General features: G+C 42.4%; 2 protein-coding genes across 7 annotated transcripts in view; both read left to right on the top strand.

The window, feature by feature from the left end:
* Positions 1-2,505: 2,505 nt before the first annotated feature.
* On the top strand, positions 2,506-13,650 carry LOC106805637. The gene is made up of 9 exons (XM_014807321.1): positions 2,506-2,676; positions 4,017-4,108; positions 4,362-5,004; positions 5,953-6,134; positions 6,824-7,079; positions 8,876-8,957; positions 9,274-9,430; positions 10,136-10,256; positions 11,673-13,650. The coding sequence occupies exons 2-9, from the start codon at positions 4,064-4,066 to the stop codon at positions 11,930-11,932; spliced, it is 1,746 nt and encodes a 581-aa protein (XP_014662807.1). The 5' UTR covers positions 2,506-2,676; positions 4,017-4,063; the 3' UTR covers positions 11,933-13,650.
* A 1,622-nt stretch (positions 13,651-15,272) lies between these two features.
* The window catches only part of LOC106805641 (protein sel-1 homolog 3-like), an 18,822-nt gene continuing 18,450 nt past the window's right edge, over positions 15,273-15,644 (top strand). For all 6 annotated transcript variants that reach the window (XM_014807327.1, XM_014807328.1, XM_014807326.1 and 3 more), the window contains exon 1: positions 15,273-15,476. The gene's annotated coding sequence lies outside the window, so the exon portion shown is untranslated. The remainder of the gene's footprint in view (positions 15,477-15,644) is intronic.

Below are 15,644 nucleotides of genomic sequence, written 5' to 3'. Positions count from 1 at the left end.
TATATATATATATATAAACACACACGCGTGTTTTTAATGATTTATCATGTTTTCCCCACCATTCTCGTATTTTCACGACCGTTCTGATAAGCTAACTGTCTTAACACACTCACACACATTTTTACAATTTACAATACATTTTTCAGAAATGTATGCACCGATCTGCATTTAAAATTAGATTCAGTAAAATCAGTAGTATGCCTGCCAATAGGCGAGACCTAATGCATCTGCATGTTTTTATTTTGCAACTCATTGTTATTATCATGTGATCAGCAACATCATCAACATCAACAGATCAAATATATCATCAACAATTCAACAACAACAAAACAACGATATTGGTTTCAATATTGTGGCATAAATACACAAACATTTAGTACTTACCTATATCGTATGAAGTCGCTGACACAGGGAGGCAATACTGCGCTGTTGATGCGTACATAACAGTGAGCACCACGCACATCCGAGAGATATCCATCACATAAATATCGCCAATGCAAACTGTTATGCCTACACGATTACGTGGGTTTCTACGCCAATCAATATACGGTCACATATCGCTCTTTCACTCTCACCTTGGGCGTATGCGTGAGATATTGAGATATTGAGATATACACGTGGTAACGCGTGACCTGCTGCGAAGCCGTTGCGCGAAACAGCTGTGTAGGCAAGCGATGAGTTGACGAGTGATAAACTCGATATTGATTATTATATAGACCTACGTCAGTATTCTCGGCAGTTGGATAGATGCAGAAGTACGAAGTGCATGAATGTGGCGTAATAGACTCACGACACATGGGGAACAAAAGCACAACTCATGGTTTTCGCAATAATAGATGCCATGTCAATTATAATTTGCATAGGCCTATATTTTGCATTACGGAGTCATACGAGTAAACACGTCATCACGGTGTCACGCTATCTCGCGCTACGCTAAAGGCAAAACACAATGCACCGAAAAAGTCAATATTATTTTAATACCTCTTTCCTCAGAAAGAGTTAGAAACCAAGTATAAATTACATATAACATTATTATCGTAGAAATGTTATATAAATAAGTAGGGCGATATGGAATAAATATGAGGAAGGGTAAAACAATCGATTCCGTGAAAAACGATAAAATCTGTAAGACCTTCTCTTCGATATATTTTGCGACGTCCAAATTAATATCCCTCCATTTCGTCTCTTCTACCCGTTTTAAACAGATTCTTCCGTGCTTAGGTGTTTGACATTGTGATCCCGGGTAAAACTGACCCTCCCACACGTGGCTCTTTTAATACGACAGTGCCGATATGTTACTCCGTGAACAATAATACACCCCGATATTTATTTTCATTAACGCTTCTTTTACGTATCTGATGAATGATGCGATTCGATAACGTGTAGAATGGCACATGCAATAGTCGACGAATTCCCATTGAAAACCTATAGTAGGGGACTCATGTATGTGGTGATTTAAGATTAAAAATTAGTCGAGTTTGTAAACAAAGGATGGAACAAATGTCAGAGTCGTGTTCTAGTTGTATGCTATTATTTGTACTATTACTTACTATTTGTACTATTAGTTGTATACTATATTATTCGTGTTGAATTATAAACAAAACACACTACTATAGCTAACTCATTATCATAATGATTCACTACGATGAATGACAACAGGAACAAGGACGTGATCTCACCGCCACTTAAAAATGCTTGTTGTGTTCAACACTGTACGCCAGGTCATTTACTAAAACAGAGACGTGTCGAAAATAGTTCGTAGCGGCCATGGTGTCAACTCAGTACAGAGACACACGTTTTGTTGATTGAGCAACACATGCGAGTATTAGTGCTAGCAGGTCACGCATACATCCGTCGCAAATTACGCTCCGTTAACATGCGCACAACAGCAGTCAACTCGTTATATCCACAACAGCAATATTCAGAACAAAGAACCTGACGTTGCGTGACATTGCGCAACATGGCATAAAATATAGTGCATCACAATGTAGTACAGGCGAATATGACATATCGCGGAGAAACATAATATAAGCATAGTGCAGCACATCCATCATCCATGGTATGTGCACAGGCTTAACTCAATGTAAGATACGCCTTTCTTCTCTAAGATGTCTTCTTAGAGTTGATGGATGTTGAACAGGATAGCTACTTAATTTCCTCTGATCGATGCAGAGTACAATTCACAAGATTTACTCGATACCGATGCTTAATAACTGAGACTACTGCAAATATGTGTAGTAATATAAAGTAATAACACAAAATTCAGCGAGAATCTAGAGTAGTCTATAGCTACCACTGTAGTCTATAGTTGGTGATTATCGTAGGAAACGGCTCGCGTTCGACCTGTTTCCCTAACGGCGTCACTGAGACTGGGCCCTTTTGTCCCTGCTTGTGCGAAGGGTCATGCTGGCATGTACAGGTTTGTTTTAATCATGAATGCAATAATAGTCTGCTAAGCAACAAGCATGATACTCGCATAACGATGCTCTTTGTGGCAACCCATCTCGACGCGTAAGAGACTGGGTCAACCGGTGAGCACCTGAGCGTACAGCTACCGTAGCCACGAAAGTGGAACGGCTGACACTTCGTGGCCATGTTTCGACTGTTCTGATGCGTGAACATCCGCAGTGACTGTCGGCGTTGCGTTTTACATCGCACTTGGAGACTTTACTGCAGGTAAGATTTGACATTACATCGCACGTCTTCTTCCACATTTATTAATGAAATCCACGTAGGTCTTCAATGAGTCTTTGATGTAAAATGTGCTGATCGAGTAGTTTACGACGGGTCGTTTATCCATATGGTAGAATAGATTCGTCACGAGGCACATATGTTTTGTCATTTGTGTCGTCGCCGCATAGGCAATGCAAGTAGAGAGATGTTCTAGCTGGTATTTGTATGTAGACTGCTGTGGGCATGCATTGCATGTATTATGGACACACGTAAGCATACACTCGCACGCACGTAGGCACACACGCACGCCCGAACGCATGCAAGCACGCACGCACGAACGCACGTATGCAAACACGTTACATACGTTTTGCTCTGGTCAGTCTCGATAAAACAATAGACAGGCGAACAGATTTGCTCTCAATTAAACAGCGAATTCGCTCTCCATGCTTAACAGTGAAATGAAAATCTCGTACGCGGAAGTAAATGTGCGTGAATGAAACTTTATTACATGTATATATAGTCGCATGCTGTTCATACAAAAATATGACGCAACTTTGAACATTGTTTTAACAACACAAGCTCTCGCTGAGGGTATGTCGTAGCGCATAACTATTCAACGAACGGACCTGTAATGCAGCCACGATGATTGAGCCTATGTATGAATCCGCATGGCAGAGTAACACTTCGCATCCTATGAAATATAGAGGTGTATGAAATGAGCTTGACCTCTTGTGCAGGGTCAAACCAACTAGAAACGTGTTGGAGCTGTGCACACATATACGCGGGGTCTCTACATAGCTACGCTTTGGGTTTAACTCAACGCGAACAAACACGAGTCATCCATGCGTACCTTATCCCCAGCCCGAGGGTTGGGCGCAGAGTGAGAATGTAGAGATAACTAGCAGCGCGGAGCGGCTTTCGCCAGCCGTTGTCTAAACAACTATGGGCGCAATGCGGAAAACTATGTTCCCTGAGTCAGAGCGCCGTCCGCAGTAAGATAGTATCTTCCTTCTATCGCCTGTATCCATACCTGATACATAGATCGCGCTGTAGATATATAGACGTGCGAATTGTTTATCCGATGCGGATTGTAAATTGCGGAAATGATTTTGCTTTTGAACCCTTGTGAATCTGTTAATTTATGATACCGCCTTAATCCCGAAATCACACGTTAATCTTACGTGATCTTACATGATATGTTACGCGATCATTCATACGTGCAACTCATCATCTTACTTTACGTTATCCCAATAAATGTATGCTTACCGCGATCACGGTAACATTACATACCGACAGAAGCAACGAGCTAGGACTAGATAGTTCTCAACAAATTGTTTTTCCAGACTTACTATCGTCAGCGTCCATTGTCGTCCTCACGTATTACGACACGATGAACGACGCTCGTGTCTTCGTAATCTGCCTCTCTATCGCCGTGGTGAGTGCATGCATATACGCGTATCTACACTGACATATTATATGCGCGCCATAAAAGAAGTTTGTAAATATAGGCGCTGAAGGCTATCGTATGTAGAAAATGTAAGGATATATATATATATATATATTGTGTGTGTGTGTGTGTGTGTGTGTGTGTGTGTGTGTGTGTGTGTGTGTGTGTGTGTGTGTGTGTGTGTGTGTGTGTGTGTGTGTTCTATTAATACAATCTAACGCCGTTCTTTAAATTTGCGCAGGTTTTCTGTCAGAATGACGATAGATCGACTCGGACACAAAATACTGCCGATCCAGGCCTAGCCATAGCCCCGCACCCATCTGCTGAGGAGACAGACCCGAGCACTGGCCTCTCCTATCTCGATCAACCTCCCCAAGTGGACGGCGGTGGACGGGGACCCGTGTACGGGATTGTGCCACCTAGTGGCGGAAAGGTCCCCTTAGGGGCGGATGTAGCCGCGCCACCTGCCGTGCCCTATCCTGGCCAGCGCGCCGGTGCGCCAAAGAAATCACAAGGTATGAATAATGCGAACCGCGGCGGCACACCATCGGGGAATCTAGAATCGGCCGCACTACTACCGCAGGAGGAGCTACGCAATGCGGAAATCCGCCCGATGGAGGCGGTGGAGGGACAAGCAGGACCGGGAACATTCCAGAATGGACATGTTCCGGATGGTTATCGGGCCGGTCAGGATGAAGGACGGAGGCCCTCAGCTCCGTGGCCCATGCCGGGGAGGAGTGCCGACCCTTCGGGTTCAGCTCGCTACGAGGCCGGGTACAGTGAGCACCAGGAAAGTGACTTCTATGAAACACGCGCCATCGGAAAGAAGCCAGACCCAGCAGCGGAGATGAAGGAAGAACAGCGAGAGAACAACGCCATAACAGGTAGCCTGACAGTAGACCTGTCGATAGTAGACCTCAATTTGAATGCCTAGAACTAGGCCGAGACTTTTAACCCAATATAGACCAATCTAGACCCTCACTAAAGCTCTTGCACAGAGACTCCAGATTCAACTTTAATTACAGTTTTCAAGGTTGTAGACATTTCCATATTGATATTTAAATACGACGAGCTTCATTAGATTTTAATTAAATTTCATAATTGGATGCTAATCGAAGAAGTCTAGTGGAAAACAAGACATAGTTGCGAAACCAATCCAAACTATCTATGTATTTCCTTATTTTCCTAAAAAAAGGTGGATGATACAAAATTGTGCACAGCGGTGTTCACCGAGTTAACAGTTAGATAAATGGAGTCCACCCACGCATTCGGCTCTTCCGCGCTGCCGGTGGAATGTTTTACAGCAGTTCTGCTGAACAAGGACTAGTGTTGAGGCAGAGTTTTATCGATGGCAATTGCGGGGTTGGTTGTTCACGAAATGAGCTTTGTACGTTGAGACCTGTTATACCCTCTCTGAGAAACATGGGCCTTGATTGCTATCACCAGTCTAACGTTAGCGTGTTGACTCTAACTAACTAGATGGTCGCTGTAGGCATACGCAAACGAGATTGATTGTTTCGAGGGTGGTTATATAATGAGTAAGCTAACAGGGCCCACTCCTGTTACCTGTCTACTGTCGTGTATCGTTAACACTGGACTACGAGCTACCTCATACTTGCTCGCACATTTCCAAGTAATCTAACCAGACGGAAGAGAGAAGCATGAATAGATGGTTAATTAAACATTTTTACATTGAACTGGGTCAGTCTGCAGATGGCGATGACTGCAAGGTAACTGATAGCTACTAGTCCCACACATACTACAATAGTTTAAGTTTACAAGTTATACATAACTCAACACAACTTTTATAAATTGCAATACAACATTTGCAGACGTATCCGTCGCTTGTAATGCGATGGGGGACGATGGCGAACTACTCATGGTGGTGCTGGTCAAGTTCGACAGGGAATTCGGCGGTGTGATGTACACGCACGACTTCTTCGGAATTGAAACATGCTCAGCCATTGCAAAATCTCACATCAACGTGCCCGTTGATGGCTGTGGAACTACAAAGGTATTTCGCTCATAGTTGAAAAAAATCGTCGCTATATTTGTGTCAGTTAGTTAGCGCATGAATTCGTGTTAAGGTGTGTGCGTTATAATCAGTTAGCGTTTATAATTAACACGTGTCTAGATTACTGGCAGTTTACTCCACATCATAGATACACTGGCTACGTATTTAAACACTGATTACACTAGCTGTTAATGCATTGAGGCACAATTGCGTTGTTGAAGTACATTTTAACACATAGTATGCTATTGATAAGTTTAAACAGTGCTTACATTGTTTAGCCAGTTTCACCCGCAAAGTATCGCAATTGTCGCTTGGCGAATAACTAATCGTGTTCACGCTATAATTTCGTGAAATTACCGTTCATCTCATTATAGCTACATATGCTGTGCGGTAACACATAATGTTAGACAAATTAAAGGCTTGCTGCATGTGCTACCCGATTATAAATTCTTCCGCAAAATTTCACTCTTGGATCACAAAAGGCGAAATATGCCTAAATGCGGCAGCAGTCGGTTGTGTAACGTAACTAAATATACACGGTCGTTGCATTTACGGCTGTAGTTCATACGTTTTATCATCATCATCATCACAGTATTATTTACACGTATAAACCCGGCAAGCATTAGAGAACGCGCGAATTCTATCTAAATCGCCGTGTTACTTCAAAAAATGTTGACAAATGTTTGCAGGTTGTGAACGGCAAGTCGACGATCTACAGCAACAAGCTCGTTGTCATGCACGATGCCGAGTCCGGGATGCTGGGCCGAGGAGACAAGATCATTGACATCAGCTGCACCACGGGAGAGGCAGAACCTGCGAACGATGCGGCTGACGTCCCGCAGGTGACGATGAAGCTCGTGCAAGGACGGGACCCGATGGCACCTGCTGCCAACAAGCTGATTGTCGGAGATCCATCCACTATCGTGATAACGCTGGAAAATAAAGGTAAGAAATATTATTTAAGGTTAAGAGTTAGCTATTAGTGCATTCGCACGCACGCACGTGCACACTCGTGCGCACATACGTAAACAGATACATATTGGAATCTATTCTCAGTAAAGAGATTCATAATGTTAGTATTTGACATCAACCCCAACGTCTTAGTTTAACCGTCAGTTTACAATCTTAATAGCATTAATTCATCTATTGATTCGTCAACAATTACTGCATTAAAATACGACTCATGATGCGAGTACATTGAAAGAGAGAGAGAGAGAGAGAGAGAGAAGAGAGAGAGAGAGAGAGAGAGAGAGAGAGAGAGAGAGAGAGTAGGAGAGAGAGAGCGAGAGATAGGAGAGAGAGAGTGAGCAGGGAGAGGGAGAAAGGAAGAAAAGAAAGATGGAGAGAGGAGAGCATGAGAGAGAGAAGAAAGAGAGCGCAGATGAGAGAGAGAGAAGATAGAGGAGAGAAGAAGAGAAGAGAGAGAGAGAGAGAGAGAGAGAGAGAAGAGAGTGAGAGATATAGAGAGAGCGCGAGGAGAGAGAGAGAGAGAGAGAGAGAGAGAGAGAGGGGGAGAGAGAGAGAGCACGCGCAAGAGATAGAGAGAAGGGAGAAGAGAGAGAGCAGAGAGAGAGAGAGAGAGAGAGAGCACGCGAAGAGATAGAGAGAAGGAGAAATCGAGGAGAGGGAGAGAGCACGCGCAAGAGATAAAGAGAAGGAGAAAGAGAGAGGAGAGAGAGAAAAGAGAGAGAGAGAGAAGAGAGAGCGAAAGAGCAGCACGAGAGAGAAGAGCCGAAAAAAAAGAGAGAGAGAGAGACGAGAGAGAGAGAGAAGAAAGAGAGCGAAGAGAGAGAGAGCGGGGGGGGGAGGGGGGGGGGGGGGGGGGGGGGGGGGAGGCGCGAAAGAGAGCAGAGAGAGAGCAGAGAGAAGAGAGAGAGAGAGAGAGAGAGAGAGAGTTAGAGAGAGAAGAAAGAGAGCGAGAGAGAGAGAGAGGAGAAGAAAGAGAGAGAGAGAGAGCGAGATGTGAGACGAGCGCGAGAGAGAAAGAGAGAGAGAGCACGCGCAAGAGATAGAGAGAAGGAGAAAGAGAGAGAGAGAGAGAGAGAGAGAGAGAGAGAGAAAGAGAGAGCGAAAGAGAGCACGAGAGAGAGAGAGGCCGAAAGAGAGAGAGAGGGGGGGGTGGGGGGGGGGGGGGGGGGGGGGGGGGGGGGCGGGGGCGAGAGAAGAGAGAGAGAAGAGAGAAGAGCAGAGAGAGAGAGAGCAGGAGAGATAGAGATAGAGAGTAGATAGAGATAGAGAAAAGATATATATATACTATATATAATATATATAGAGAGAGAGAGTGAGAGAGAGAGAGAGAGAGAGAAGAGAGAGAGAGAGAGAGAGAGAGAGAGAAAGCGAGAGAGAGCGCGAGAGACAGAAGAGAGAGAGAGAGAAGAGAGAGAGAGAGAGAAGCGAAAGAGAGAGAGAAGAGAGAGAGAGAGAGAAGGAGAGAGAGAGAGAGAGAAGGAGCACGCCAGAGATAGAGAGAGAGAGAGAGAGAGAGAGAGAGAGAGAGAGAGAGAGGAGAAACAGAGAAGGGGAAGAGAAAGAGAGAAAGAAAGAAAAAGCGATAGAAAAAGATAGTTTATATAAACATAATCAAAGGCAGTGCGCCGATACTATAAATAGAACTGGAGGAATCATCCGTCACAATGATATTCATTACTCTGAAAATAAAAGTTACAGATGAGTCGGTTCAATGAAGGCACGTAGCGATGCACAAGTAGGAAAGTATCACAGAATTCACGTTTTTTTTCCAGGAAAATGGGACATTAGCGCTGGGAGGTGCGAAGTGTATGACGGGATAGAAGTGCGGAGGGAAGTCATCATAGATGACGAAAAGTAAGCATAAATCGTATCCGTCCAAGTGTTTACTTTCTCGTTACTCTTTAGTCTTATTACAGTTTTAGTGGCTCGTCGCTTGTTTAATATAATTACATGAATAATAATTTATTATTTAATATTAAAGTATTAATTATTTATAAATAATTAGAATCGCATTAATAATAATATTTCAAAATAGCAACCGATTGTAGAAAGCGTCATAGCACGAAATTAACATTATACACATATTACATTATTATTCTTCATTGCAGCAACATCGTGTCGTATCCCAATAATAAGTGAATAAAACAGTCATCTTAACTTTTGTCTGAAGGTGTGTATTAAGCACACGCGTTGCGAAGGGACCAGTAAAGATACGCGACAAGGGTAACACGGTGATTTACATGGAGCTGGAAACGTTCAAATATCCCGATCTGCCAGTTGTTTACTTCTTCTGCGCCGTAGATTTGTGCTCGGGCCGGTGTTCAGAGGTGAGTAATTATATGATATAGACTGGTAGCCACCACACATATTCTTGCGATTGGTAGTAGCTGATTATCCTCGGCGATATACTGAAAAATTACAATTTTATTTTATGAGTGATTGAGTGACATGGCGGGTTTATCAAAATCGCGCTACTTCCTGAGAGCAGGTAGCTACATTAGATTGGTGTTCAGAACGTTTTACAGAAATTACAGAACCACGGTATAGATATACATCTCATTATATAGTATAATCATAGTATCAACAGGGCATTATAGGAGGCGGACATAAATTTCGAATTTCTATTGTATAGGCTTGCTAAGCCACTTCCTATGTTCTTCTGATAGCTTAGGTTTTAGATATTTAGAAAATCTCAATGACCCTTTCGATGGTTGCTCTAACAGATACCGGGCCGCGGTGAACACGCATATCTTCCTATATAATGTTTGCATTATGCATTATATGTAATGATATTAGGTATATATCATATTATATGTTTAGCACGGTGTCAAAGATACCCTTTTAATGCTTACTCTAACATACCATAAACCATGATAAACACGTGTGCGCAGGTCTACATTGCGTTATAATTTCACGTAACATAGCATTTCTGTGTCAAGAATACATTTTTCACAGGTTTCTTTAACATACAGTAGACTCTAATAAGGGCGTACACGTCACTATATATTGCCGTATATTTGCGCGATGTCTAGCACTGTCTCCATGATAAAGAGGACCCGGCAACCTTCTCCGATCCAACGACAGTCATAACGCTGTATGAAACAGTCGCCGCTGCCTTGACCGGAGAGCCGGCGAAGTGTGACACACGTTCAGGTGAGCTACGCTGTACACGCCTGAGCCATACCTCAGCTGACATTGTAGACCGGTCGGCCGCGATTTCTACACATGAGTGAACTCACGCACTGCGACCTTACGCCCGCGTACAATTCAGCCCCGTGCACAAAGTTCACTCATCTCGTGCTCCTGTAGAAAGGGCGGATATATAGCCACGATTGTAGCGTAGCGTGCAAATGACCGCACAATGATAAATATACGCCCGCGTAGGCCTACTTCCTGCGAACGTACAGGACACAAGGAATGTAGTTCAGCGGTCATAGATGACCTTAGCAGCAGGTCCAGGCCGGTAGCTTTGTTGTTACTTACTTCAGCATTTCCCGCACTCGCCTTGTTTGATCTTCTGGTAACGCACTTTGCTATACTGTGCGTTAACTTTACCATAGTGTACGCAAACTTTGGCACATTGCGTGTAAACTTTACTATGTGGTAAATAAGCTTTACTATATTTATGCTATATATTTAAAGGGACAGTAGCCTCTAGGATTTTACTGCATACAACTGTACTTACTGTATAACAAATCGTCTATACCCACATGTATTTGTCACCAGATACTTAATTAATTATTTACACATCAACGCTACGAAATTTGAACGGCGCCATGTCACCCGCGACCGTGCTGCTACCCTGAAAAAGTTGCGTATTTGCATTTTTATTTTGCAGGTAAATGACCGAGGGCTAATCACAAAAGTGCAATTATATTTATACCTAAATGCTATTTAACCGAACGATATTCATTTTAGGGCAAATTTATCCATATTATAACTGAAACTATATGTCGTTTATAAGATATTACAATCCTTTTGCTTTTAAATGAATAAATAAGAAATACCCTCGGTCTGTAGCCCTTGGCTGGAAAGTGGTTTTGCGTAACTTCTCAGATCGTGCGCTTTGAGTGGCGCCACCGTCGTTGTAATCAAACTGTAGTCGTTAGTTTTAAAACATTTAAAAAAAATATTTCTAATGGTGATTGAACCATGAAACTTTTTATGTAGCGCAATTATAACCTAAATTAGCTGAAAATAACCCTAGAACCTAGAGGCTACTGTTCCTTTAAACATTACTGTGTTCTTTACTACTATGGGCGATCTTCGTTGATATTTGAGACGTTGTGCGTTATATGATCACATAGTTCTGTGCTCATCTTGTTGTGCGATTATTGTTCATAATCCATCTTTAACTCCTGTCAGTTAGTAAATGCCGGATAGCTGTTTTACCAACTAATGGCGATTACTAGCACATCTTGCAACATAAAATTTAAACATGTTGCAATATTAGAAATGGGAAATTTCCAATAGGCGATCCGATTAAAAATTGGTTTTTCTTACACCAAAGATGCCATGGTGTGTTTTCTTATCTAATGATGTCGCCGTTCTTCGTCTTCTTCCTAACAGGGTCCAACCATCAGCAGCAGCAGCAGCTTACCGGGTCCGAGGTGGCAGCGACGGCGGTGGGCTCGAGCCAGGCGCATTACACCGCAACTATCGCCATCGTCTCGTCGCTGCTCGTCGTGGCGCTAGTGTCGTGTGCCGTGCTGATGGTTAAGCTGCGGCGAGGACGAAGAAAGACTGATGACGAGATCGTGATGTTCTCACAGCAACATGAACCGTACGGCACGGCGGGACCGATCGAGGCAGTGCCGCCCATCGCATAACACAACACGCCTTTCCCGTCTTTCGTTGCCGCTCTACGGTCAATGCGCCGTTTACGGGGGGAGGGTTGCAGAGATAGCCAATATGTAGCCACGTGAGCCAGGGTGAAAAGTTGCTGTAACGTATCTGATCCGTCTGGCAAACCTCGGACGAGTTCGCTGCTTTCTACATACGATATCGTAACTCTACGGAGGCAGGGCTCTGTGGCTGCAGCGTGATGATGTTGCATCTAGTTATATTTGCCTGCATTCTCTCGGCTGTATCATGTAGATTGATATGGGAGATACGTCTTACAGTTTTGATCCGCCCGAATTAGACCGCATTGCGAATAGGGATCATAACTCTAATATCGTGCGTTTGTCTTTAGCGGCGAATCTGTTGACAGAATCACTATTAGATAACCATCAACGCTATTATATAAAATTTTATCGGTATTTTCCCCACGAGTAATAATTTCTTATAACGTTATTTGGTTCAGAGATGACCAATGTAAGTTTTCCGGCTATGGTAGCCTGCGCTATATCGACAAGGTGAAAAGTATGAGCGGAATCGGTCGGGTAGCATAAAGTAAGCTATATAGAAAGAGTAAAGATGAAATATGATGCATGATTCTCTACGATAATGAGGCAGGCAGCGGGCGTGTATTATGGGTTTGGTAGTTCAGCAAGTGTCCACCAGAGTGCACGCGCGCTACAGCGCTTGCGGCCATATATAATTTAAGAGAGACGAATGGTTAAAAAGATCACCGTGAGTACGCCCGTGCAGCGGCCGCTAAAAAATTAGTCAGTGAGTGTCTCTTGTTAAAAGGAGGGGTTTAAAACTACAGATTACATTACTTATAATGAACCAGACAGCACAATTTTAATATCATCTTTAAAAAATCTCTTATCTATACAAGTTATTATCAAGCTGATCACTCAAAAATTGTCACGCCCCCACAGTTGTCTTGTTAGGGCCCACATTTTGATTTTAACCACCTTAAGACCTCACAACATTACCATCGTTTATGGTCAACCTGAAGGTGCTGAGTTGTTGCTTGATTTAAAGGGTATGATTATCGTTATTTAACCAAACAATTTATATACCATTTTCAGTTAATAGTTTATTGCGAACATGCGAGAAAGAACTGCAATAATAAATTGTATAGCTATTGCCCTTTCCTTCTTCGTTGGGCTATTAAGTTTACTGGATATAAAATTCGAAGTTTCTTGACGTGTTCTAAACAATCTCATCTACTTAGCTGTTATATACTACTTAAAATTCGTATTATTTATTTCTATGGCTATATATGCTGTATTAAGATATTTCTACAATGAACACGTCACACGTTAAGTATCAATCTGATCGCGTAGAATATTAATTCGTACTAACTATAGCCTGGCCATAGCGAGTGGGGTAAATCTATTACTACGTCGGAGACGTTGAAATGTTTTAATATTTTGACATGTGGTCTTATCATCATCGTCATCATTATTGCTGTTCTCATCGCCACCTTGTATTCATAATTGTCGAATAAACATTCATAGGTCATTCATCGGTGAAGGTTCGTGCGCATAGTATGAATGACTGTCTCGATAATTCAGCAATTATTTCCGCCTTATTTTCCTTAAAGTTTGTATCGGTTCTTACCAGAAGTTATATAAACGTCGTGTCAGTATGAAGGTTGTTCTCGTGTTTAACTATAATCAAAGCATTAAACACGTGTTCAGAATATCATCCGAAGACTCTCGTTTGTTACATAACAGGCAGCTGTTCACTTTTATAAGTCGTACTGCTACAACAGAGCGTTTCAACAAGCCCATTATCGTGATAAGGTCATGTATATGTATATTCCCTATATCTATAGAGATAACAAACACAGTAGGTTCCTAGAAATACTACAGAAATATCGGTTGTGCGTCCAACAGATATGCCTTACTTGTGTGTTTTTTCATAGGGAATCTCGCATGCGGGGGTTTCTTTGTTCTTCTTTTAGAAAGCGCTGTAGTAGGTAAATATAGCCGAGAATTCTCTATAATTATACACAATGCCCATATACATGTATTATAGTACGAGTTATAGCCGTGGAACTCATGGGCATTGTCTTCACAGCATGAATTACAAACAACACAAGTTAAATGTAATAATAATGCTAGTATTTGTGAGCATAAATACGAGCATCTCATCATGAAACTCAACGATAACTTGCGTATACGCCTACAGCGAGCAATAACCAGTTGGAAAGGTTGTCCACTTGTGGGAAAATTCACGATGCAGCTGATACTGCGATGGTAACATGCCGTGGTAACAGCTGTGTCTGTCGGTGTATGTGTAAGTCTGTGTGTGGACGGATGGCGCTCAACCATAAAGCATAGAGTCGCTCTGAATGTGTCCATCGCTGCGTCTGTTTCTTGCCTACATTATAGCACCGGTGGTGCTCTGTAGTAGTCCGTACTACTAGTGACATTGCTACGGTCGCCGTTACCAGAGCTAGTACCATTTTCTGGACGCTATGATCTCTGTTCCTAGATCCGTGGTGTTTGCTCTGGTTTTCTTCGTACTGCTGACGTTGCAGGCTGAGGTGAGCCTTCTGTTGAATTCTGTATGAGAGCAAATTCGCATGCCGTTTAATATAACGTATACCATATGGTATAAATAGAATAAACGCTTTAAGGTATTAGGCGTGAACTGACTATACTTATCAAGCGGATCAATTAACGTGCACAATCATCAAATCATCCCGAACCATCGAAATTCCTTCCATCGATGAGCTTAAGAACTGTATCATTTGCCAATACCTAAAACAAGGATATGCTCGGCAATCAAAATTTTTTGAGACTACACAAAAATAACAATAGGTAGATTTAATATACACTCTCTCACCGTCTGTAGATCTAGTCCTAGCGACGGTTCGTGGGGGTGACTATGCGTAGCTGCTACCGGATCACTGACCGGCTTTTATATCTACAATCTTATAAAATTTTAATTTTGAGAATTCTTTTATGGCGGTCTTCTCGAATCGTTGCGATATTACTGTTGCGTGATTACCGACGAAAACGTAGTAACATATACAGACACGTACTACATGACATCTATATCTGCCTATAGTGCTTTTATATTTCTGGCAACAATTAACAGCTTCTTGAGGGATTCAGGGTGCCTACACTGGAATATTCTTTTCTCGTTAGTGTCAACCATTGCGCACCGAAAACTAGCGCGACGCGCATGCCTGCGATTAAGCAAAATTAGTTATACTGCAGAAAAGGTGTAGCTCGATATTGCCATTTATCTACGTCAATATGAATTTACAACAGCTAGTCCATTGGAAGCAACGGTATTCAATTTTCTCAAGTTTCGTTGAGCGCTACGGTCAGCCGTTGTCAGTGTGTGTCCTTTCATTCAAAATGAGAAACAATCAAGGTGTGAAGATATTTCTGTCTATATCGTAGTCGGTTACCAACGGAAGCCAAACGACAGGAAACGGAAAATGCTTACGATGGGACAGACTTCTCCTGCAACGTATCAACAGGAGACACGGGCTGATATTCACCTGTCCAGCGGAGAAAGGTAAACATCAATACTTCTACTCGTCCGACGGCTATGTTGGGAGTAGGTTTGTTTGTTATCATGGCGTAATTCCTATGATTTCATTTGCAAGAAATCTCTTTTTCTCAGATGATAGTGATGATATATATATATATATATATATATATATATATATATATATATAGTATA

The sequence above is a fragment of the Priapulus caudatus genome, unplaced genomic scaffold (assembly GCF_000485595.1).
Source record: "Priapulus caudatus unplaced genomic scaffold, Priapulus_caudatus-5.0.1 Scaffold121, whole genome shotgun sequence".
In the NCBI taxonomy this organism is placed as follows: domain Eukaryota; kingdom Metazoa; phylum Priapulida; class Priapulimorpha; order Priapulimorphida; family Priapulidae; genus Priapulus; species Priapulus caudatus.
This window is presented reverse-complemented; position numbering and strand designations above follow the sequence as displayed.